At 45.9% G+C, this 23963-nt stretch overlaps 1 protein-coding gene across 5 annotated transcripts in view; it reads left to right on the top strand.

Annotated features, from left to right (window-relative positions):
* The window catches only part of MCC (MCC regulator of WNT signaling pathway), a 395947-nt gene that overhangs the window by 299493 nt on the left and 72491 nt on the right, over positions 1–23963 (top strand). For all 5 annotated transcript variants that reach the window (XM_036995125.2, XM_073232952.1, XM_036995126.2 and 2 more), the window contains 2 exons: positions 7257–7399; positions 16915–17057. In XM_036995125.2, the coding sequence (XP_036851020.2) occupies positions 7257–7399; positions 16915–17057 (286 nt within the window). The remainder of the gene's footprint in view (positions 1–7256; positions 7400–16914; positions 17058–23963) is intronic.

The following is a 23963-nucleotide window of genomic DNA, read 5'->3' on the forward strand; positions in this document are numbered from 1 at the left end:
GTTTGTGTGTAAATTTATGATCTGTGGCTTTAGGAAGTTTTATGAGCTCTCTAAGTACTATAGAGCTATGACTAAACTAAAAGGTGGAATGTACATGGTTTATTGGAAATAACCAAAAGGAGCTGCAACATCTGTTGAATAATTATTAATAGTGACACTGGAACTGGTTGAATAAAAGAAGGTTCATTATACATGCTTGTCAAATCAACCTGTCAGTGGACTATTCAGAATAGTGGTAGGAAGAGCTAAGTAAAGGAGCCCAATATCAACCTGATGGGGATGGCAACATGCTTCTGTATTAGTTTTCTGTTGCTATGTGACAAATTTCTGCAAACTTACAGACTTAAAACAACACGTATTTATTATTCACAGTTTGTGTGTATCAGGAGCCCAGGCCCAGCTTAACTGGGTCCTCTGCAAGTTTGTAATCAGGAGTCGGCCAGAACTGAATGCTCATCCGAAGGCTCAACAGAGGAAGAGTCCCCTGCGGACTCTCACACACTGTTGGCAGAGTGCGTTTCCTTGTGGTTGGAGAATCTGTGGTCGCTTGCTTCCTTAAAGCTGGCAATGGAGGGAAGGATTCTAGAATAAGTCTGCTGGCGAGACCCAGTCTTATATAATATAATATAATTGAGGGAGGGACATCCTATCACTTTGTCCCATGTCGGAAGCCAGTCATAGGTCCCGCCCAGACTCGAGGAGAGGGTATCACACAAGGAGACCCAGGGATCCCAGGGCCACTTAGCGGGTATCCATCACAGCTTCGTGGGGGTTGATTGACAATACCACTGTTACCTCATACCAACAGTGATAGTCACCACACTTCTCTCGCTGTCGTTTATGCTGGGCAGCATGCCAGATTTCCACATGCTTTACCTCACTGAGTTCCCAGAATGACCTCTGGTGTCAATACTGTTAATACTCCCATTTTACAAATGAGGAAATTGAGGTTTAGGGAATTTGAACATCTTGCCTGAGATTATGTAGCTACAAAATACCGAGTTAGAATCTGAATCCAGGTTTTGTGGGAATCCATAGCTGTACTAATTCTATATTGTCTCTTAAGCTGCCCAGCCTGCCATTAGCATCCAGGCGGATCTTGAAGAGGGTGGGACAGGACACATAGGTTGATTTGATTTAAACATCTCTACCCTCCCAAACAGAACAAGTGCACAGACACGTGCAGGCATGTGCACTAACATTAAACACTCTGGTCAGAAAACTGAAAAAGATCTGATTTGATGCTTGCACTGTATTTGCTGTTTATTTAGCACTGACAGTTATTTTAAATTACTGCATTTAAATACTGCAGAAGGAGATATATCAAGCAGGCTATTCACCCATTTGATACAGATCCATAGTAACGTGGAACACTTCCTATTCTGAAGCTCTCTATCTTCAGAATTTTCTGCCTCCTGGCTCTTAGAAAAACACATACAGTTTTCATTAAATGTAATAGAGATAGTGTTTTCTTTTGTCATTCTCTTTTTGTATGAGATTCTTAAAGATGTAGTTTGGGTACATTTTCTTTGTCAGGATCCCCCTCCCCTCGTCCCTTTCCTGTTGTTTACGCTCTGTTAAACTGCTTTAGCTATTTCGCTTGTCAATGGCATTTCCATCTTTGCTGGGCCTCTTTGTTTAGTTGGCTTGGTTCCACCACCTTCCTCTTGGGAGAACCTAGCCAGGGATTTAGAATGAGGATGGAAATACCATGAATAGTATTACTTGCACCCCATTCAATGTGACCCTGAGAAAGTAGTGCTGCTTCTTAGCATATTTTAAAAGGGAGCAGCCCTACCCCCTTCACAGGGTGGTTCAGAGGGTTAACCAGTTATGACAGCATTGCAGTTTCCAAGAACGGAGTTCACAATTCCCTTACATTTGACAGCTGAGAATACTGTGATGATTAAATATCACAGGCCTCTGTGGAGCAAGATAAGACCCAGTGAGAAGCATTAACAAAACCATAAAGCTCCTTAGCATCACCACATTGCACACGGTTTTTCCTACAAGGGCTCAAGTTCTCGGGCCCGTCTGTGTCAAGGCTGACTCGTGGCTGTATTCTGGATTGTACCATAGTGGTGATGAGCCTCCAGGGCTTTTATGCTTGCTGGTGTAATGATGGTATTGCTTGTTTTTATTAAACATTTTTGCATGTAGGCAATTTCACCAATTTATGTAGCTAGACAAATATTTATGCAGATTTTAGATTTGCTGCATCATTGTGACAGGAGAGTTGAACCTAGGGAAGATGCTCAGGGTATGTACTAAGTGCCGAGGGAAATTCAGAAAAACAAAATTTTCATCATCTCCAATCCCAATCTTCTTTCTTTGCCTTTCAAACTGAAAATGTGTTGTTGCAGGAGAAATTTCGATGCCTAGTGATACTGACCTCCAGGAAGTCAGGGCTGACATGGTGCTGCCACCGCAGGCCTCTGGCTGTAGGAGCAGTCAGACATTGAATATAGGCTGGGAGGAAGGAGAGCCCTGGATGCAAAACCCCAGATGTAAGAAGAGAAGAAAAAAGCGGTAGGGTGTTGTTTGTTTGAGACTGTTTCTTATTTTGTCAGCTGAAAGTGTATGAGGTGCTTCTGTACAGTAAGGAGAAGAAAATAATCCCTCACTTTTACCCTTTGCTACAAGAGGCTGCCATTGCTCGTTAAGGAAGTTGTTGCTGAATAAACTGTCTGTGGCAGCTACAGATGGCTTGGTGGGAGCTTGAGGGAATTAGAATTCCCTGTTTTATGCCCCTTGTGTCTACTTTTCTATTTCAGTGCTCCCAGGGGGTTGAGGAAAGAACGGTTGGGGCTTCCTACCTCTCATTTGGTATTGAATGGAGTAATATTCATGTTTTCTGGCATTTCCCAGAGGTGATTCAGGCTGGGAGACCAAGGTGGGACTGCTCTGCTGCCCCTGGAGATCTTTGGGCAAATGGTGAGGGGGAGGTCAGTACATGGGTCAGGGAGCTGGGAGGGAGTGGGAAGGAGACCGGCTAACGAAAGCTTTAACTCCTTGATGGTGTAAACAAGAATCACGGTTTTTCAGAGGGTTCTGCTTGTTACCTGGGTTACAATAAATAAATCGGTCCCTTTCCATTCAGTCTGTTTTAATCTGTAAAATGGTTGCATCGTTAGGATATGCAGTGGCAACAAATAACCCCAGGTTTTCCATGGGTTACAATACCAGATTTTGTTCTTCTTCTAGGAGCGCGCTGGGGCTGGCGGAGACTGTGCTGCAGGGTGATGCGCTCCGCTCGCTGGCGCATGGCCAGCAGCCATGGCTGGGGAAGGGAAGACCCCGCAGGAGCTTTAAAGGGGGTGTATATTCACTCACCTCACTGGCAGAAACAATGTCCACTTCTAGCTTCAAGGGGCAGGGTGGGGGGCAGGTAGTATAACCCCACCATGAGCAGGGATGGAGGTGCCAGGGTCTTGATGAGCAGCCCTGCTGGCCACCACAGGGGTGGTGATGCTTCTGTGAGGTACACCCTGTGTGGTGGTCCTGGGAGGGCCCCACATACGTAAGAAAATACTAGAGAGAAACGGGTGCAGTTTGAAAAACGATTCTGTTAATGGATGGTGAAGAAAAGATGCCATATTTTCATTTTAAAAAAATGCCTATTATGTCCTTAAATTTGCAACTTAAAAATCAAAGAAGTTGTGCAAATGCTGGTAATCACAGAAGTAACTCTCCTTCCTGTCTAGTTGTCGCTGTTGTATTAGCTTCTTGAATGAGGCTTTACTGGGATACCTGCCATAGCGATTCCTATGCAGAGGGGCAGTACTGAGCTGGACCGAGCCCGTGTACTTGTAAAGCAGAGTCGCTGAAATCACACAGCCTTGTAGGTTACAAAATGCTCTCACAGGTCGTGCAAACTCAGGCTGGTGAGAGGCACGGGCCTGTGATGATGCTGGAGCGTCCTAGAGGCATCCCGTCCTGCCTGGGTGGGAGGTGGCCAGGGTGGGAAGGCACCAATTGTGCACAGAATGGCTCTGCCTGGGGTGCCACCCATTCATCTCCCACTTTTCCGGCACTGACGTGCCATTTTCCAGGGCCAGTCTTGTACAGCTTAGTGGGAGCTGCTTAACAAGGGTGTTATGTTGGGCTCTTTTGGGCCCTGCAGGTCACTTCCTCCTGCATGTTGCACTGTGAAGCTGTTCAGTTCGCCCTGCTCCATAGCTTGGAAAAGCTCAAGGGATTCTCACTCAGCTTGGAGATGAGTGCCTCAGCATATCTTTGGCCGTGTACAATGAGTGTGCCCAGAATGGGTGAAGTATGTTTAATAGGGTGCCTCATGGCGATGTTGATTTGTCCACATGAACTGTGAGCAATGTCTTTTCAGTCATTCATTCATCTAGAGGCTGGAAGTTTTGCTAACAATTTTCCAATATTCTCTTCTCACTGGGGGAAAAAAATCCCCAGGGTGCATTCTACCATCCCTCCCTCTCCTCACCGCCATTTCTGTCCAGGTTTCTAATTCCCCAGCAGAGAAATCCACTTGGATGCTGCGACCATAGCTCCCTTCAAAGTAGGTGTCATGGTGACCCTCCCTGTGTCACTCAGCACAATATATTAAACATTATGGGAAAGCAAGGTGTATCTATTATTTTGAGAGGACGTGTTAATTATAGAGGCTTTCCACCATTTAAAAAAACATACTTATGAAAATAGATGGAGTGTAAACCAGCTACGTTTGCCTTCAACTAGGGGACTTTTTTTTCTCCAATACATTCCTGTTGCTATTCCCAGAAGAACCCTATGTTCCAAAATATACATTATGAGTCTTTTTTCTCCTTTTAGCTACAAGCACTGTCTGACTGAGTCATCAGGCCTTCTGTTGCCTCTTGTTCATACTCATACCTCCAGGCAGACTTCCCAGTCAGAGGCAGAGGTGAGGATGGCACACCACCAGCCGCCAGGCTCTCAGTACCCGGCCATCAACCATCTGCTCTCCCTGCACCCTGGGCAGCCCCACGGGACCCGAACTTTCGGGCGGCTCATAACAGTCAACAGGGAGGCCCGGGGTTGTCTTGATGATCAATTGATTGTGTGCCTTCCTCTTGAGTAAACACTTGCACATCTTCATTTTTAAGTGGATTTTGCAGTTTCTTGTCTGCCTGGGTAGGGTGGTAGTGGCCTGTTGATCCTGTAAATTGGGGAATTAAGGGAGAGAGAGCACCCTAAGTTTGTAAGGGAAAGCATTTCACACTAGCTGGTAGCCCCGGTGAACTGAATATGGAAGCTGGAAAGGAGGGACAAACAAGATGGCAGTGTGGTGGGGGTACGTGGTGCAGGCGAGGCCCTGGTCAGACCAGGCAGTGTGCTTTAAACGTTTTATGAACTGGAACAGGTGACCTTCATGAGAATGTCAGCTACATACACACGCCCGTACTTACTACACACACACATGCACAATTTGAAGACAGGAATAAAGACTGGTGACTTAAGCTGATAGATCCTCTGTGGGGAGAGAGAAGGAACAGTATTCTGCCTGGGTGTGTTCCAGAGAAATAGGAAACTTTTTCATTTACTGACAAATAGTGTCTTTGAGACACTGTCATTTTGTGGATTTCTGTTGTTCCTTTCAAAGTGTGATGATCATGGATAAAAAGGCATAACTCAAGGGCAGAGTATTTGCAGCCTGTTAGTCTTGGTCAGTGTAGGAAAGCCTCCATGCAATGTCACTTTCCCTCATCCTCCATCCTTGCCTCTGGTTCTACTTATTTCCTGTGTGTTTGACCTTGAGTGGAGGTTATTCGATGTTTGTCATTAAGAACAGAAGTCCGCGTTTCTGTTTCTCAAAGCATCTCACGAAGGTCTGTCTGTGATACAGCTCCTGCAACTGTGTTGCCTCCAGTCTTGTCTGTGGAGCTCTGAGCAGCCCCCAGGAAGTCACCACGTTACTACCGATCAGACTGTTGCTCATAGGTGTGTGGTCCGTCATGATTCATCAGCTTCTCTCTGGGGTACTCCCGTTTCATTACTGAGGTGGGCTTAGAGTAGCATTCTGCTTACCTTTGTGGAGGCTTTATGTCCCAGTAGCTTCTGGGTCACCTCGCTGGAACCCCAGCAGATGTCAGGAGGGGAGAAGACACGGGAGGTGGTGGCTGAGAAGTCTTACCCTGGCCTGCCCGCCACCAGCCCTGAGGGTGCAAAGCTGGCAAGTACACACAGCTCCTGGCATCAGAAAGACCTTGCTGAAAATGAAATTAAAATTCCTCTGCTGGATGGGAAATTAATTAGGGCTGAATGAAGTATACAGAGACAGAAGCTAGACTCCTTGTTCCATCACTGATGAATGTTTTATTATTATGTAAATGAGATTAAAGGCACAGTTGACGGGTGGGGGTTAGAGGAGGGGGATGAGAAATGAAAGACGGACAGGTTCCTTAGGGTGTAAATTCTAGCCACAAAAACTGTTTTTTATAGCATCTGCTGCCTCAGCCCATCAAATGCCAACAAGGGAAGCTCAGCTTCCTTGTTTCTGCAAAGCAAAGCCGCCTTCTTGACAGTGTGATACCTTGTGGTTTGTTTATTCATTCCACAACACTGCCAGGTCACCCACAGTGAGCCAGACCGAACGCCAGGTGCCGCGCCTACATCATGCAAAGGCCTCATGCCTGCCTTCCCAGAGTTTATAGTCTGTAGGAAAGGACATTGAAAAGCGTCAGGTCTATAGATAACCAGCTAGATAAGAAATGGTGTCATACCACTTAGGATTATTTGGTTGAAAAGTGGCTGAAAGGTAACCCAGCAAATTTCAGCAAAGAGGAATGACTTGGTAAAAGGAAAATGAACAGCTAAGAAGAAACTTGGGAAGGACGCTCTGTCGATGCAGATAACAAAAACTAAGGGACAGGACCCTCAACCAAATGAATCGACTCCATGCAACCTTAGGTCCATTCATTCAAGATGCAAATTCCCAAAATATGGTATCTGATGGAACTAGCTTGGGCCACTTGCCCACTTCTTATCTAGGGAAAAGCAGGAGACTGATAGTGCCCCAAAGATTGTGTGCAATGGCAGAGGAATCTTTCCCTAAAGAGAGAATGAATGCTGGAAAGGCCAAGACTCAGATATCCCCTGAAGCATGGTAAAATTCAACTGTCGATGCACCTTCTGGGATTCCTGGCCAATGAGCAAGCATATGTTTACTCAGTGTTGAGGTCATGATGGTTTGAGGCCATAAACTTAGAGCCATTTGCCTACATGAACTTCACCTCATTTGCACTCCTGTCTTGTTCTCTCCATCCCAGTGCGAGCAGTCCCACCTCATGAGAGAACATGAGGATGTCCAGGAGCGAACGACGCTTCGGTACGAGGAACGCATCACAGAACTGCACAGCATCATTGCTGAGCTCAACAAGAAGATAGACCGTTTGCAAGGCACCACCATCAGGTAGTGGGCCCCAAAGTCCAGCTTTCTGTCTGCCCTCAGGGCTGTGACTGGGGTCTTGGAGTTGAGGTTGCCCCTAGGAATTATAGTAATGTTTTATTTGTAACTAAGATCTTTACAGTTGATAAGTACTTTCTCTTCACTTTGTTGACCATCTGCTTTCCCCTCCATTATTCTGTTCTAGTCTTGATCCTTAGGCTAACCCTAGAAGGTAGCAGACTGGGAGATGTAATCCTCAGTTTATTGGTAAGGCTGTGGAATCAGAAGTTGAGTGAGATGCTTTATTAACAAGTCCTAAACGGATCCCCCTCTGCCTCAGCGACCAGCACCCCAACCAGATGTTCCGTTCACCAGGGCTGCTCTAGATGGGTGCCTCTCCTGGCGTATAAGTAAACATTACATATGCTTCTAGGTAACCTAATAATAAGTTGATTTACCAACAGTGACGCAGCCTATTACCAGCTCCTAAGATAGGGCCAAGATTCGATCCATTGTATTAAAATGGAAATCCATTTAATTAAACCCATTTAATTAAAATTAAAATTAAAATGGATCCATTGTGAAAAAGCTGGGGCTTGAAAATATTAACTGACTACTTTGACATTACACTTAGAGGATAGAGGTAGTTAGAACCCGTAAGATCTCTGCCCTTAACGTTTTGGGGTTTTTGGTTTTTTTTTTTCTTTCCGTAAAAGTGACCGTTGGGGCTCCTGCCTTCCTTGCTTCCCAGTGAGTCAGCCTCTCAGTCTTCTGCATACAGCACTTGGTCGGTGTGTCAGCCCTGCCGTTCAGGGAAGGGGTTTGCTGTTGTGATTTACGGACGAGCATGGGCACTCTCATCTTCCTGCCTCTGCTCAGAAACGGCCCTGAGGAAAGCACAGGGCACCTACCTTTATGGAGAAAGGCTGCTTGTTCACTGAACGTTTGCACAAGCCACAGTTAGAGCAGCTCTTGAGGCAGTTCCTTTAAACTCTCCCTCTGAGAAGTCCTGGGGTGGAAGAAACTTTGGTGCATTTGTTCCAACTCTGAGAGTCTTGGGGATGGCAGGGCAGCTTGATGAGAGTGCTGATGGGCCCGTTTTCCGGGCAAAGTCAGAGAAAAATGTGCACTGAACTGGAGCCGCACACTACATTTTACATGCCAATTTAAAACCTCAGGCTATTAAATCGTATCCTGGTTTTCAGGGTGATTGTAGGTTAGCAAGGCATGAGCAGAGGATTTTCAGAAAGAAATGATTGGAGCAGATTTAAAGGAGGCCAACCGAGTACACTGGCCAATTTGTAATTTCCATTAAAGCATGTTGCACTTTTAACACTTGTGAAGGTGAAGGCAAATGGGCTCGGTGAGTTGTGAGAAAAAAAAAAATGCATCACACGTCACCTGGAAAACTCAATTTCAGGATGTTTAAATTAAATATAATGGCCAAGCTGCTGCTTGTTTAAAATGCAGTGAGCCACTTGACCATAAAGGTTTATCAGGGCCTTTTATTTAAAAGGAGATTGTACCGTACAGATGTCACATTCACTTCTGCCAGTTTTCTTTCTGTAAATGAGCTGGCCCCTCCTTGAGGGGACTCCCTGTCAGGCTAGAAGACATGAAGCTATGTGGGCCAGTAGGACTCGGCTCTTCTTGTCCTCTGAGGCCCAGTGGTGAAGGCCTCTCCCAGCCACTGGCCCTGCAGGCCCTGAGCTGCTGTGATAGATCGGGTACAGGATGAGCTGGACACCTCGGAGCAACTCTAACTGCCCCAGCATTTCCAGGCTCTAGAGAATGACTGTCACACTAGTCAGGTACAGTACTCGTACCATACAGACTTCCTTACCTCTTCAATATGGACCTGAGTTAGGAATTTCTTAGACAAGCTGAGAAATCGTTAATAAGGGAATGTTTATATTAAGTTATGGTATATCCACACTTAAGCAATACTGAATCGCTGAAGACAAGAAAATGACAATTTCTGACTTCTCATTTGTGTCTTAGGTCACAATCAGAGAACCAGGGCCCTTCTGTAGCTGCCCTAGAAGGCTCCCTTGTCGCTTATAGCCACAGGGCTAGTGTAGCCAAGAATCAAGACACAACAGGTTGCTGAATTCCCATGTAAGATGAATTTGCAGCCACATCAGATCTCTTAGGTAGAGATTAAGCTTTGATGGGAAAAGATGAAATGCTGAAATTTTGAATGGAGATACTTGGGTAGCTTTAAATGAATCAAAATACCCAGAGCCTACAAACCCCACTGAGCTTTCTGCAGAGGCAGCTCCCCTCCCCCCTGATAAAGCTAGCCCTACTTTGCTTGGATGCTTGGTAGCGATCTGATCCCAGGCAGGCGCTGCTGGGTACATACACCTAGGGCTAGGCCCCTCAGGAATGAAGATTTCAAATCACTTCACTAGGTAAAGAACTCTAACCACGTGAGAGACTGGTCAAACACAAAGGAAATAAGAATTCTCTAGTAAAGAACGAAGTTATAAATATCAACAATAGTCTCATGACCAGCTGTAAAAATGATGGTTAAGCTGTTTATGCATATTTTCTTTCTGGTTTATGTATGTATACAATTTCCTTTTTATCCACTTATTTTGTCCTGTTATATAAGGTGAGTTGGTATTGGTGAAATTTACCTAATTGTTAGGTTACACGATAATGAGATGGATTTGCCATTGAACTAGAAGAGGAATGATCCCCTAACAGTGGATACAATGCCTGATGGGACTTTGGGTGAGAAGGGGAACCCATTTATATTGGAATGAGGACGGGTATAAAAGCTTGGTGTCATTGCTATGGCAGTTTGGGAATTTCTGTGGAAGAGGATGTGTATGGTTGTCTAGTAGCCAAAGTGGGTGGACTACAGCAGGTGTTATTAGGTACCCAGCATTCCCTACCCCTTTCTGTCTTCTCTGCCCAAGATCAAAGAGGCCAGACCCTGGAGACTACCCCCAGACTCCCATTAACAGCTGGGTTATGGATAAGTTTTAGTTCTGCCAATGAGACATGGGTTTGTAGGCAGATGGGAGGTGGGAACTGTTGTTCTCAGGCCATGATGGTGGCTGACGTGCAGGCTTTGGTGGGCATGAGGTCCTACACAGACTGGCCTCCACTCAGGCTGCAGATTTGAAGGTAGCAGCAGTTCCCTGATCTCTGAGGGGCCCACAGCTGTGATGGCAAATCTGACAGCTCTTGGTGGCCTCCACCCACTCCTCTTCTCCAGTCCTGCCAAGTTTTGTAAGCACAAAGCTCCCTAAAATAAATCCTGTCCATTTGAAACATCTAGTGTAGTTTGTTTTCCTAATTGAACCTAATGCATCCTAATCCCTTCTCCTAGGACTAAATTGAATATTCTACATATATAGCCTTTAGAAATTTTTATTCATGAGTATTTGAAACACGCTGGATCATATAGCACACACTGTTTTGTAATATGTGCTTTTTCCTTTAACTGTATATTATGAGTGGCTTTTTTAAATGTGTATCTGACTTGGGGAGATTATATAATATGATGAGGAAAATGGAAAAATACATCAGTAGCTCATTTTGGATCTGGGGGAAGAAAAAAGATGCCTAAGCAAATTAAACATGAGATCTTTGTTTCCCAAGGCAATTATTTTCTTTTCCCAAATGCTACTCTCATAACATCAAACTTTCCCTGCCAACTCTCATGAGTGGACTGTATTTTCTGCTCCATTTCCTGTCTGCTTGCTAGCCCACTGCTGCCTGGCTTCTGACCCTAGCAGCCTGCCGAAACTCTTTTTGCTGTGGACTGAATTGTGCCCCCCACCACCAAATTCATATGCTGAAGCCCTGACCCTCAGTGTGATAGTATTTGGAGATGGGGCCTTCGGGCAGCGACTCTGTTTAGTTGAGATCAGGAAGGTGGGGGCCGTGTGCTGGGGTGAGCAAGTGCCCTTAGAAGAGGAGACGCCAAAGAACTTGCTCCTGTCTCCCCCTGCCTGGTGAGGGCACAGCGACAAGGCGGTGGACTGCGCTGGAGGAAAGCCTTTCCAGAAACTGACCATGCTGGCATCTTGATTTTGACCAAAGTCTAGAACTATGAGAAAATAAATTCCTGTTATCTAAGCTAGCCAGTCTGTGATACTTTGTCAGAGCAGCCTGAACTAAGTAAGACACTTTTTTGAAAATCACCAATATTTCTTAACAGAAAAACCTATGACCTTCCCTTGCTTCTGGTCCTTCCTTCCTGGTCTGCTCTCCTCAGACCTCTAGGACCCCATAGGCGCTAGCTCTTCCTTCTGTCCTCGCCTGGGCTCTTACCCTGGGTGCTCTCCCCAACACCTTTCTCCTTGAATGGCTGCAGCCCTAAGCGCTGACCCCTCTTACCTGCATCTCTGCATTGGCACTTAACTCTTCTGTTTCCTTGTCTGAAAAATGCTCCTCATTTGGCAACTGAGATAATGTCCCAGAGTCTCCATCTACTGTCTCGTGATCACTGAGACCTCATGCCTGCACCAGGAGCTTGGCCTTTCTCCTGAGCTTTTGGCCCATGCTTCGCCATGCACACTGCTGTGTCTGTCCATCTTCATGTGGTTGCATCTCAAATACAGCATAATCAAAACCTCTTTACCTCCCAGCAAAATATGTTTTGATTAATATCTGGCCTAAGAAGTAAAATGTAATGAATGATATAAAAGATAAAACCCAGAGAGGTAACTTTCTCTTTCCCTGTCTTCCTATGCAGTGTGTATTAAAAACCCTTGTTTACTATTTAGAAGGTCTTGAATATCGACCCTCTGTAAGATCATGTTAAAACTTGTACTTGTTGATGACAATGATGGATTATTATATACATACAAGAGCATTTCAAAATCTCATTTGTTCATTTATTCACCAAAAAATTCCTAGATTAATCTGATCTTCTGTTGCGCTCTATGGAAAAATAAGAGGAAGAATTACAGGAAGAATCAGGACTTGACTTATCACTTATTTTCTGCTATAGATCCTCTAAGAACTTGTATCTACAAAAATCTTTGTTTTTTAAAAGAATGTTGTCCATTTTAGGTCAAGTCTGCCTTTAATTGTAAGAAAAACAGACTGGTTCAACTAAAAACCCCAGGTCAAGTAGACTGGGTTCGCTGGATATCATTGACTGACAGTTGCCACGTAGGCAGATGCCCATTTGGGTCTTGTTCACAAATCACTCCAATCCAGTGACAAGGCAGAAAGTGCACCCCAATAAAATAAAATAGGGGATTGCTAATGAAGTAATATTTTTGTCAAATGCTGCTGCTTGAGGTCTGGAAGCATGATGAGAATGATACTTTCACAAACTTTTCCCTTTCCTGATTAGATCATTTCTAATCAGGATATCTATTCATTTATCTAATAATGAAAAGGTATCTTTAAAAACACACAACAAAAAAAATCTTTTCCTTAGGCCACCACACCAGCTGTTTGGCTAGTACTAAGTCTAGGAATTAGGCTGTGCTGCTGGCTAGTTGCAGAATCTTGGGTTAGTCACTTGGCCTCTTGAAGCTTCAGCTGTCTGATTTGTGAAATAAAGGTATTGATTCTGGCTTACATGGTCCCTAAGATCCCTTCCCGTCTGACCGTCTGTCCCTCTTCCAGCACTGCTAGTCACACAGGTGAGTGTACAGTCTAAAGCCTGCCGCCTTGGGAGCAGTTTGGCTTGCTTTTGTTGTTTAAGCTGTTAGCAAGCATTAATCATTGCAGCTCTAAATAGAGCAACTGGAAGCACTTCACAAATGCTTCTCAGTGAATGAAATAATGTACATTTAGAATCCTGTGAGATGATCCTTTATGTTCCAAGGAGAAACTCCTGAGAACTTTGTAATTCCATAATTATGGAACTACCAATAGCATATAATTTTCAACACTTGTCAGTGTATCAGAGCTTCTGGCAGTTTTTTTTGGCTTAAAATAAGTCACTTCTTGGACCTTGAATGTCTTCTTTTTCACCGCCAGCATTAGCTGTTGATGTTCTTTCAGGGGGCATTTTGCCCCCATAGAAATAAGTTATCACTTGCCAAAAGTTACTCTGTACACAACAAAAGGAAACAGACAACGAAGTTGCTGTGAGGTGCTGATGCTGTGCCCTTAGCTAGCCTCCTTTACAGCTGGTGTCCCACTGCGCGGGGTAGTAGCCTTCAATCCGCGCTTCCCATTTTCGCCTTTGTTAAACTGCCATGGACCAGTGGGCTGTTTTTGGCTTCTTGTTCCTTTGCTCTCAATGGACCAGTGCTCCTGGAGAATGTAGTAGGGAGAGAAACCTCCCACACGTCAGTCCTCCCCATGTGCTGCAATCCCAAAATCGACAACTTACAAGGGGCCCTGAGAGAATTAGCTTTTGTCATTTCCTGGTCCCAGGTTCTAGCCTCCTTTCAGGATTGACACCCATCATGATGTTCAGGAGATGATAAAATATGCAACTCCATGATTTTTTACCAAAGTCAGTGGGAGAAACAGGGTTGCACAAACTTCCTAATATTTAAGGTCAGTTTAACCTTTTTAAACTTCATTCTTTGTAGCACAAAGCCCTGTCTGATCTTCTCTCGAGGTTGCTCTCCACCTCCAGTGACTGTTCACTTTGCTTGTGCGTGTTGTTTTGCATCAGAATGCTCATCATGATCTCCATCAGGAGGGACAGTGACCAGGGTCTGCGTGTGCTCTCCCTGTAGGGACCAGAGCACAGATGACCTTCCACGCTGCTCTCCTGCTTATTCCATCTGCTTCCATGGAAGATCTTGGCAACCCACACTCCTTCCCCTGAATTCCTAGACTTTTTATCTTATTCCTACACATTTTATCTTATTTCCCTCATCTAACCCTGATGATTTGCCTCCTTCAGTACAATCAGTTTTCCTTCTGATCAAGCTTGCCTGCTCAACCAGTGGTCCAAGTGCCCCTCTGGCCTCGTATTTCCATCCTGCACCCATTTTGGTTTCATCTATGCTCACCACTGATTCCTCTCCAAGCTCCACACGTTCATGTTCACAGTCAAAGGCTTTTCTGAGCCTTTGCATGTGCCCTTCCACTCCTATTGCCTATTTAAAATCTACTTGGCTGGAGACATATTTTGAGTGCTGCCCCATCCAGGAAGTCTCCCTGGTCACCACCCACCTGCAGCCCCAGAGGCTCCTCCTGGGTCTGCCCGCCCGCAGCATCCTTCTTAGGTGAGAACGAGGTGTGACCGGATTTCACTCCCAGAAGACAGCCTCCCTCAGGTCTTTGCTTTCCTGTCCTTGTTTTGGTGCTCGGATACACTGAATGAGGATCCTGAGTTCATGCATCATGACACTGAAAGCCTTCCACCAAGGATGGCATTTCTAGCATGGCATGGTTCTCCCTCAGGCTGTGCTCTGACCCCCGTAAGGAGGGTCTCTGACAGTCAGCAGCTCCTGCTCACCCCTTCCCTGCTCACTCCTTTATAAAGTTCGTCCTGATAATTCTTAGAAGTAATTCCTTACGAAGCAGGCAATTTGGCAGGCTCAGGATGTTTTGGAATCTTCCAAGCCAGGGTTTAAGGTGGCTATTGAAGATTTTGCAAATGCCATTTCTACCAGAGATACAGCAGCTGCATTTATCTGCCTTTCTTGGCTGTGAAACAGTCTCAGCCATGTTGAAGCTGATTACATTGGCCATGCAACAAAGGTAATTTATTCATCAAACACAAAACCTCCTGTTAACTAAAATCAGAATTTTAAGTGCTGATTGAAAGGAGAGCTGATATGTCAGGGCACAATTACCCTCTAGACCAAAAAGATGACTCTTAAGAATGCTTTTTAATTGTTTTCTTTCCTGAACCTAATTTATTACTGACTTCGCAGATGTCTAATAATTAACTTATTCATAGAACATTAACCTATATTTTTTGCCTTCACCACTCCCATTCTAGTTCATATTTTGCATGTCTGGGGGCCTTATATCTATTCGAAGTCTTTCCAGATTTCTGGATGGCTTTTATTAAAAATACCGTAGAAAGCTGGGGCTCAGCTGAATCCTTTCGCTGGGAGGATGTTGAGTTCTTGAGAGAGCCAGGAACTCTGGGGAGCACTTCACAGTTCTCTAATTCATAGCTGTGTCTCCCCAGCTTAAAATGGCAGTTGCCTCTCCCACAAGTTCCATGACCACCCTTCCCCCTCTTTGTTTACCCCAAACCCAAGACTATAGACTTTCTGCCCCCTGGTTGGTGGTGGCCAATTGAGGGGATGGATTTCTTCTCTTCCTATCTTTCCTCATGGACACCCTCCCCTGCAGCCGAGCGGATACGTGTGTGCTTTCCAACCTCATAACTAAGTCCCCTCACATTTTTCTCTTCTGGCTCACTGGCAAAAGAAATGCTTCAGAGAGGGTCAGTTTTGCACTCCCCATGCCTGGGGCATAGGGAAGGGAGTATGTGTGTGCTTAGAAATACACACTACAACCCTCGGTTTCTGAGCTTGCTCATAGCTAATTCAGAGACCAGAGGTTGCAGGATCCAAGAAGGGGTGGTGGGCTTGTGCAGGGAAACATGGCTGCACAGAAATGTAGTCTTCCCGTCAGCAGGTGCAGCCTGAAGGAGGCAGACCAGTGAGTGGCCTCCTCACATGCCCTGCTTCCAGTCTTTTCTCCACCCCTCACCTCACCCTCTGCTTGGCCCCTAACTCCACTTGCTTTCTCTAGGGAAAACAGTAGGCATGCTGATTCCTTCACCCCTCAAAGCAACCATTGTGATCTGCGGGGATGAGGTGCTGGTTTTGGGCTAGCCCCAGCCCCAGTGCCTCCTTGTGTCCTCTTCCACAAAGAAAGCCCAGCAGGGGGACCCTCCCGATGAAGGGAGGTGCCATCCCTGTGCACCAGGTTCCTGATGGTTGTGCTCACGTAGCCTCAGCCTGGTGGTCTTTGTTCTTTATTACCTCAGAATTTGAGGAGGTGAACTGAAGGAACAAAACAGCAGCAGAAGCACAGAACCCAAGAATGGACTAATAGTTACCAAAGGGAAAGGGACTGGGGAGGACAGGTGGGAAGGGAGGGATAAGGGTGGGAAGAAAAGAAAGGGGGCATTGCGATTAACATGTATAGTGTTGGGGGAGCATGGGGAGGGCTGCGCAACACAGAGAAGACAAGTAGTGATTTTACAGCATCTTACTCTGTTGATGAACAGTGACTGTGAATGAGGATGTGGGGGGGGGACTTGGTGAAGGGGGGAGCCTAGTAAACATAATATCCTTCATGTAATTGTAGATTAATGATACCAAAATTAAAAAAAAAAAGAATTTGAGGAGGTGAAGAAATGTAATTTCTTCAGGAACTCTTTGAAGGGGAAAAGTTTCTACTCAGCTGAAAGATCAGTCCTGCTCAGTATGGGTATGTACGTGGGCACAGAAGCAGCCTTTCAGCTGCACACAGTGACAGTAGGTATGACCCCATGGTCTGGAAGGAATCCTGGTCCACGGAGGGGAGGATCTGTTCTCTGTGGAAGTCTTTTCCTTGCTTTTAAAAGACATATTCTCCAGGGATTTGTCTTTCATCTCTGCCAGTGGTGGCTAAGTCTCCTTTCTTCTCAGGGAGGAAGATGAGTACTCAGAACTGCGCTCAGAGCTCAGCCAGAGTCAGCATGAGGTTAACGAGGACTCTCGAAGCCTGGACCAGGACCAGACCTCTGTCTCCATCCCTGAAAACCAGTCCACCATGGTCACTGCCGACATGGGTGAGTCTGCCCGCCATTACCACAAAGCCTGGGTCTGGTTCCTGGATTCTAATAGGAATTTTAGAAACATGAGGCAGCCTGAATTTAAATTTAATTAGTCAAGGAGTTTGGTGGGCACAGGGAGCACATCCATTTCAGTCCCTTTCGTACTACTTTGTTGGAACCGGAGGGTCGAGTTAGCTTTCTGCCCTGATGTTTGTCATTCCAACATATGTCTCCCCTGTTTGAAAACTCTGGAAGTAGGGAACCAGCTAGAAAGGCTATTACAGCATTCTAAGTTATAGTAAAATCTGAACTGTGATGGTAGAAATGGGAAGGATGGAGTGGGTGGTGACACATTGCAGTAGGAGAACCAATAGGTTTGAGCAACTGTTGCATAAGGAGGAATCCAAAATGACTCTAATATGCTGTTCCTATTCCCTATTAAGGAAATTTGGTTGACAAATGAGTTGGGAAATAGATATATTATGTTTGAGGTTGTGGGGAAATGTCCATGTGGAAATATGTGCTTGGTATGGTGTGTTTTAAACTGCAGGTCAACCTATTAAAGAATATTGGAATTATGTGAAAAATAAAATACTTTTTAATGAAATAAAATAGGAAAAAAATAGAATGACAGTATTTCATGAAGCTTATTTGTTAGGGGTGTCTGTGTGCAGTAAGTTGCCAAATGAAATGTTCCAACTATGGGTTGCAGTCAAAATGTTGCAAAGCCACTGATCTACTTGGAGACGCTTAACTGAATCTTTGAAGAGCCTGGGGTTGAGGATAAGGCTTTGAAGTCGTGAGGCAGGAAGATCCCTGTGTTTGAAAGGGTGTGGGGTCAGAAGAGGGAGGAGCAGCATACCTTAGGGAGTGTTCACATGCAGAGGAGAGATGGAAGAAGGGCCAGGATCAGGAAGAGTTGAAGTGTGAGTGCAGCTTTCATAGCACTTAAAGTTTCACTGGGGAGAGAGACTGTAATCAAATATTACACACTTACATTTAATTATAAATCTATATAGGTCTTATAACATTAAATAACATAGTACCATGAGAGGGTATCAAGGGAATTTGATTCAGTTTACAATTCCAGGATAGCTTCCTCTAGAAGTGATGTCTGAACTGAGGAATTAACTAGGTAAAGAAGGTGGGATTTGAGGGGAGGTGGGCAGATGCATTCCAGGAGGTGAAAAAGTCATGTGTGTGGAAGGTACAGAGCTGTAGGATGGAGGCTGGAGAGGTGGGCAGGAGCTAGGTGACACGAGATCTTGGGGACTGTGTTAGAGAGTCTAATCTTTGTTCAAAGATTCACAAGAAACCAGTGAAGGATCTTAATAGTGAGGGAAGGGGATGAGTTCAGATTTATGCTATGAATCAATCACTATGTAGTGAAGAGAAAGCATCAGTGGATCAGAAGCGAGTGGGGAGACCAGCTAGGAAAGCATTGTAGAAGTCTAGGTGGGCAAAGCTATTGCTTGGATTAGGATGGTGGCAATTGAGATGTAGAAAAGGTATGAATTTGCCAAGATCTGCTGAAGGATTGGAAACAGAGGTTAAAGGAGAAGGTACATGTGTAGAGATGTCCCAAAAATGTCTGTATCGCACAATGGCCTGCTTGGGGGCCAGTCACCAATATGAGAGCATAAGAAAAAGGGTTAGGTCATTTTGCTTTGTTTTGTTTTGCAGGGTGAAGATTGTGTGTTTTGTTTGGGCATAAATTTGAGGTATCTTGAGACATCTGGGTGGAGATGAGCACCGGAAGGTGATAGGTATACCTTAAGAAGTCAAAGAAGTGTGGGCTGGAGAAAAGCAGGACACATCAGGTTATTAGCAGACAGTTACTGAAGCAGTGCAAGTCCATGTGAAGGTGAGAAATACAGAGCCATGGCCCAAGCCTTGGGGCTGCCAGCTGAGGAGACCCAGCAGGTCATTCCAGTCCCAGTTAAGTGCAGTTCCTCAGAAGGCATCTCCTGGGCACTGGTCTGTACGAGTCCCTGTGCTGACTCAGTTGCTACCCCGTTTATTTCCTTCTCATATAACACTGACATACGAAATGACGTATGTGTATTTCTTTGCTTGACTGACTTTCCCACTAAACTCTGTGGGCAGAGCATGTTTGTTTTATCTACTAATGCATCTCCAGAGCCCACCACGGAGTGCACACAGTGTGTGACAGAGACGCTTGTTGAAATGAACAAGTGAAGCAATCTGCCGATCCATCAACCAGTCAGTCAGCCAAAACTGTAGGAAGGAAACGAGGCGGGTGGTGTCTGGAAGCCAGGGGGCAGAGAAGGCTCTGATGAGGAAGACGAGATCAGCGGGACAGATTGCTGCTGCCGCCAGTTGGATGCATTTAGCTTCATCAAAGTCAGTAGGAGCTGAACGGCAGTGACCTGAGGGGTGAGGATGCCTCTTAGGGCCTCAGCGCCTTGGCTCTGAGACTGACCTGAACCCAGGCCCTGGGTGGGAACTTAAGTTACGGGGCGGCCCCTGCTACCAGCCCAGCCATGGGCCCACGTCCCACGTGCTGAGTCAGACATCATCATGTCTGACGCCTGGGGCCGCAAGCTGCTGGCCGGGGCGAGCAGCCAGGAAGTTCCCAGCCGCGGCAAAGAGGCATTACTCCGCTGACCCCCGTTCATTTCTCTGAAGTTTCATTTTATGAAATTTAACACTCCAGCAAAGCTCCTTAATCAAATAAGGTTGGAAACGGAGGGACAGACCTTCCGAAGTGGGGCGGCCATCTTCACTGCGAGTTTCCCCAGGGCTCTTTCCGGGAGACTGTGTCTACAGCTCAGGCTCCCTGCCTGCCGCCGGGGCCCACCTGTCTGCGCTGCGAGCGGGCTTCATTTTCCCAAATCATTCATCTCGAATCATTTCATCCCGTCCCTTCCCTCATTAAAAGTATATGTTCACTGTAACCAGTGGTAGTATCTTTTCCAGTAAGACTGAGCTCCTGGAGGGAAAGGACCCTCCCGCCCAATGCCCATACATGCTCTCACGTAGTGTCTCTGTCATTTGTCCTCTGGCACTTGCTCTGCCTGGTATGTCTGTGTTTGCATTCCTTTCATTACATAGTCCCAGACTTTACACATGTGGGCTCCATGTGAGCAGGGCTGTCGGCTATCCTGTCTGCAGTGTGACACTGCTCGCACGCAGCAAGCACCCAGATATTTGCATCACAGTGAATGCCATCTCGGAGCTCACAGTCCTTTGGACAGTGCACACTAGTGAACAGGCACTGACGCCCAGTGGGTAAGGACCACAACAGGAGGTGCACAGGGGCCCTAGTGACCATCAGGTGGAAGCATCAGAGAATCCATCCCAGAGGTCACCTGTAAGCAGAAATCTGGGGGACAGGTGGGAGCAATGCAGGGAGCGGGGCAGGAGGAGAGGGCTGTGAGCACGGGGCCGCACCTGCCAGGTCCCTGACAAGGGCAAACAGGTACAGCAAGGAGGAGCTCATTAAGGCTACAACAGAGTGGTGACCCTGTGTGCGTGCCACAGAACTGGATGTCTGCCTCTTATTCCTTTGCCATTTTCCAATTAAATTGCTTCAACAGGAGAAAAAGCTTCTGTCTATAAACACCATTATAGGAAATCATTAAAAGCAGCCATTTCATTATGGTTGCTGTATTTACAAACCTGCATTAACAACCTGGAGGCTTTCTTGGGCTGGATTTTATATGCTGCAGTGTATTTGCTGATCTTCATTTAAGACAGCAGGACTTAGTCCATCCCATTCCCTTCATCAAAGAGCACTTTTCTTTGTTTTCAAACCCCACCCATCAGAGCCAGGCTGCCCCTTTAGTGAGTTGACTCCTGAGCACTGTCCTCAGGACCTAGAGGAGTAAACCGGCAGTTTAGAAAGTGCTTTGACTTGCCTGAGCAGTCTTACAAAGAAGGGTCCCTGCGGTGTCGCGTTGCATCTTAAACTGCGTTACCTCTGTCAAGGTAAGCCTGGCCATGTAATTGGAAAATCAAAGTAATTAAATGGACAAAGATAAGGTAGGAATCATGGTTTGAGATTTTTATTTTGTCAACTTGGCAGAGTTCTAGCTGAGAGAGAGGCGCGACATAATAGCCAACATGCTTTGCTCACTCACTTTGTGTTGAGCATTTACATGCATCCACATGCTGAATCCTCAGCCCTGATGGAGGCCCTATGAGTCTCCTCATCTGTAAACCTGGAATAGCAGAGTGCGGAGAGGGCAAGCCGCCTGTCTGGGCCGCATGGCCAAGCAGCCCTCTTGCTGTTGCCCCTGGTGTTTCTGTAGATGGCTCTGCTTTTCCCTGCCTCTGCTGAACAGTGAAACATGCCTGTGGTTGGTGCATTAGGCTTTGTGCAACCTTTGGGGTCTGTAGTGCTGACAGGGGAATTGAGGGAGCAGCTGTGTGATCACGGCACCTGGTTTCATAGCAGAGTGTTTGCTGTGGATGGCGATTTTGCAGACTTCTGTCACAGGAACCACACTGAGGCCAGAATGATTCTGGGTGTGGCAATAGCGCAGAGCACAGATGTGCGCTGTGGCCCATTGCATCGTGTGTTAGTGTGGGTGGTGTACCCTCCGGCAGGCTGTTTTCCTAACTGTGTTCATGGAATAGCAAAGCTTGTCTGCAGCAGTTGTTTACAAAACAAACAAAATCCTAATCCAGTAGACCTTTGCACAGCCTGTGATGGGTTCTGCACCCATATTTTGAGATCTCCTGTTTTTAAGTGAGGAATTCTAGTTTTCTGGAATTTAGATGTTAAGCTGTTAGACCCTCAGGGATGAAAGGAAGCATATGACACCTTGCTTGCTGGCATGATCATTTAGTTAGATATTTCCTCCTTATGAGTAGTTTTTGGAGGATAACCAAGGAAGAATTTACACATGAAACCTGGCTCTTTGGCATGGCTGTGACTGTGAAATTACGTTGAACGTTAAAGCCAGATTTTCCTGGCTTAATGGCCAATGAGGCCTAATGGCCTCAGGAAAAATGTTCCAAAGTGTCAAGCACCCCATGGGGGAGAAGGGGGTGGGGAAGGGCAGGGCAGGTCAGTCCCCCCTCCTCTGAAAATGCTTTCTGCCAGTTTAGAGAGAAGTGTTTACGAAGGGCAAGTCACTTGCATTAGGAATGAGGAGGTGGGTAGGTAGCCAGGTGTCCTCAGCAAGGACTTTTTTAAAGAGAATCAGATTATATGTAACCTGATTATAAAACTCTCCCCAGAGTTTCCAGTCCACAGACTGGAAAGGTTAGCTGGGACTAGAAATAGCACCCCAGTTGGATAGAACAGGCTGAGCCCTCTGTTGCTTTTTTCTTTTTTTTTTTCCTCTTCTCTTTACTTTAATTGGGCAACTTAGTATTCTCCCAAGAGGTTCATGATTTTGGTCATTGCTGAGAACCAAACCTGGAGAAGACTTTCAAGTTTCAACCACTGACTCAGTGGAGGGCCCTCTGGAGTGGCGGTGTGCCTCATCCAGGGACCTGAGCCTGGACAGTAAGGCCCGTCTGCAAGTGCCAGCAGGGCCTGGGAGGGGCCACCTAATAGCATTCCAGAACCCGAGGGCCAAGGAACCAAGCCCAAGGACAGGAATGGCCATTGCTCCACTTCAGTCTGTGTTACTTTGGAATATTTCCCTCCAACTCTCCCAGTGAGTCATTTTTCAGCCTCCAAAGAGACTTGGGGCATACAATGAAAATGGCCAGGCATCGATTTGCCACATTTGTTCAAAATGAGGCCTCATAATTTTTACGAGTCATGAACTGCTATTCTAACATCAGCAGTCTTGATTGTCTAAAGCAGACCGTGTCTCTTTGGGTTGGGCCGTTTTCTGGTTGTTTAAAACTCATGATTTATCTTTCCTTGAAAACCAGTATTATAAAGAAGTGCTAGCTCCCAAAAGCAGCCTCTGAAAGTATATTTAATCTGTAATGGAAATAAAGGGTGGAACCTCACTAGTGTTCCTACAGCCCCATCATTGCGAACGTTGTTCCTGGGACAGAAAGTTCTGCAGACCACATTTGGGCCCCTCCTCCTGGTGGCTCTGGAGGTTCTCCTGTCCCTGCCACAGTGAGAGCCCCAGTGGCTGGGGCTGGGTGATGGCTCCCTGTGCTGGCACCGTTTGCTCTGGAGGGCTAGCACAGCTTTGGAACAGAGGTTAGTGAGCCTGGGGGAAAGTGGTCAGAGGTGATGTTTTAGAGAAACGTACCATGTCAAAACTGGGAAGTGACAACAGCAAAGTGAAACAAATCTCAGGCTGTTGCAATTTGGCTGACATAGAAGTCCTGAAGATGCAACCTTGCTTTCTTTGGGAGAAGAGGCTCTTTCCTCCTGGCGAAGTCAGGACCCAGGAGGGGTGACAGCTGGCAGCTGGGAATTCTTGGCACTCCTGCCTGTGTTCTCAGGGGATAATTTGGGGGAGGCAGGGACCCTTTCAGGGGTCCATTCCCGGTGTCTCAGCTGCATTGAGAAACTGATTGCCGTGGTGGTCCCCGCATGCCATCCAGACTTTACCGTATCTGTGCAGTGGTAGACCTTCCTGTTTTAAACATTGAGGTATTTGTTTTCAACTTTTTATTTTGAAAAACTTCAATCTTAGATAAAAGGTAAAATGAATCCCTGTAAGCCCTTTGCCTGGATTCACTAGCTGTTAACCTTTTGCCACATTTGATTTTGCATACCTGCAGGAATTTTTTTCTGAGCCATTTGAAACTAAGTTGCAGACATCTGGATGCTTCATTCTAAATTGGGCAGCATAAACCTCTTAGGAACAGGGACTTCTCTTTTATAACCACAGTACCTTTATCATACTAGAGAATCTTAACCCAGATAGAACATTACATGTAGTCCTTACTCAAATTCCCCAAATGTCCCATTAATGTCTTTAGTTGCTTTTGTTTAATTCAGGTTGCTGTCAAGGCTCACACATCATATTTACA

Source organism: Manis javanica, chromosome 1 (assembly GCF_040802235.1).
Source record: "Manis javanica isolate MJ-LG chromosome 1, MJ_LKY, whole genome shotgun sequence".
NCBI lineage: Eukaryota > Metazoa > Chordata > Mammalia > Pholidota > Manidae > Manis > Manis javanica.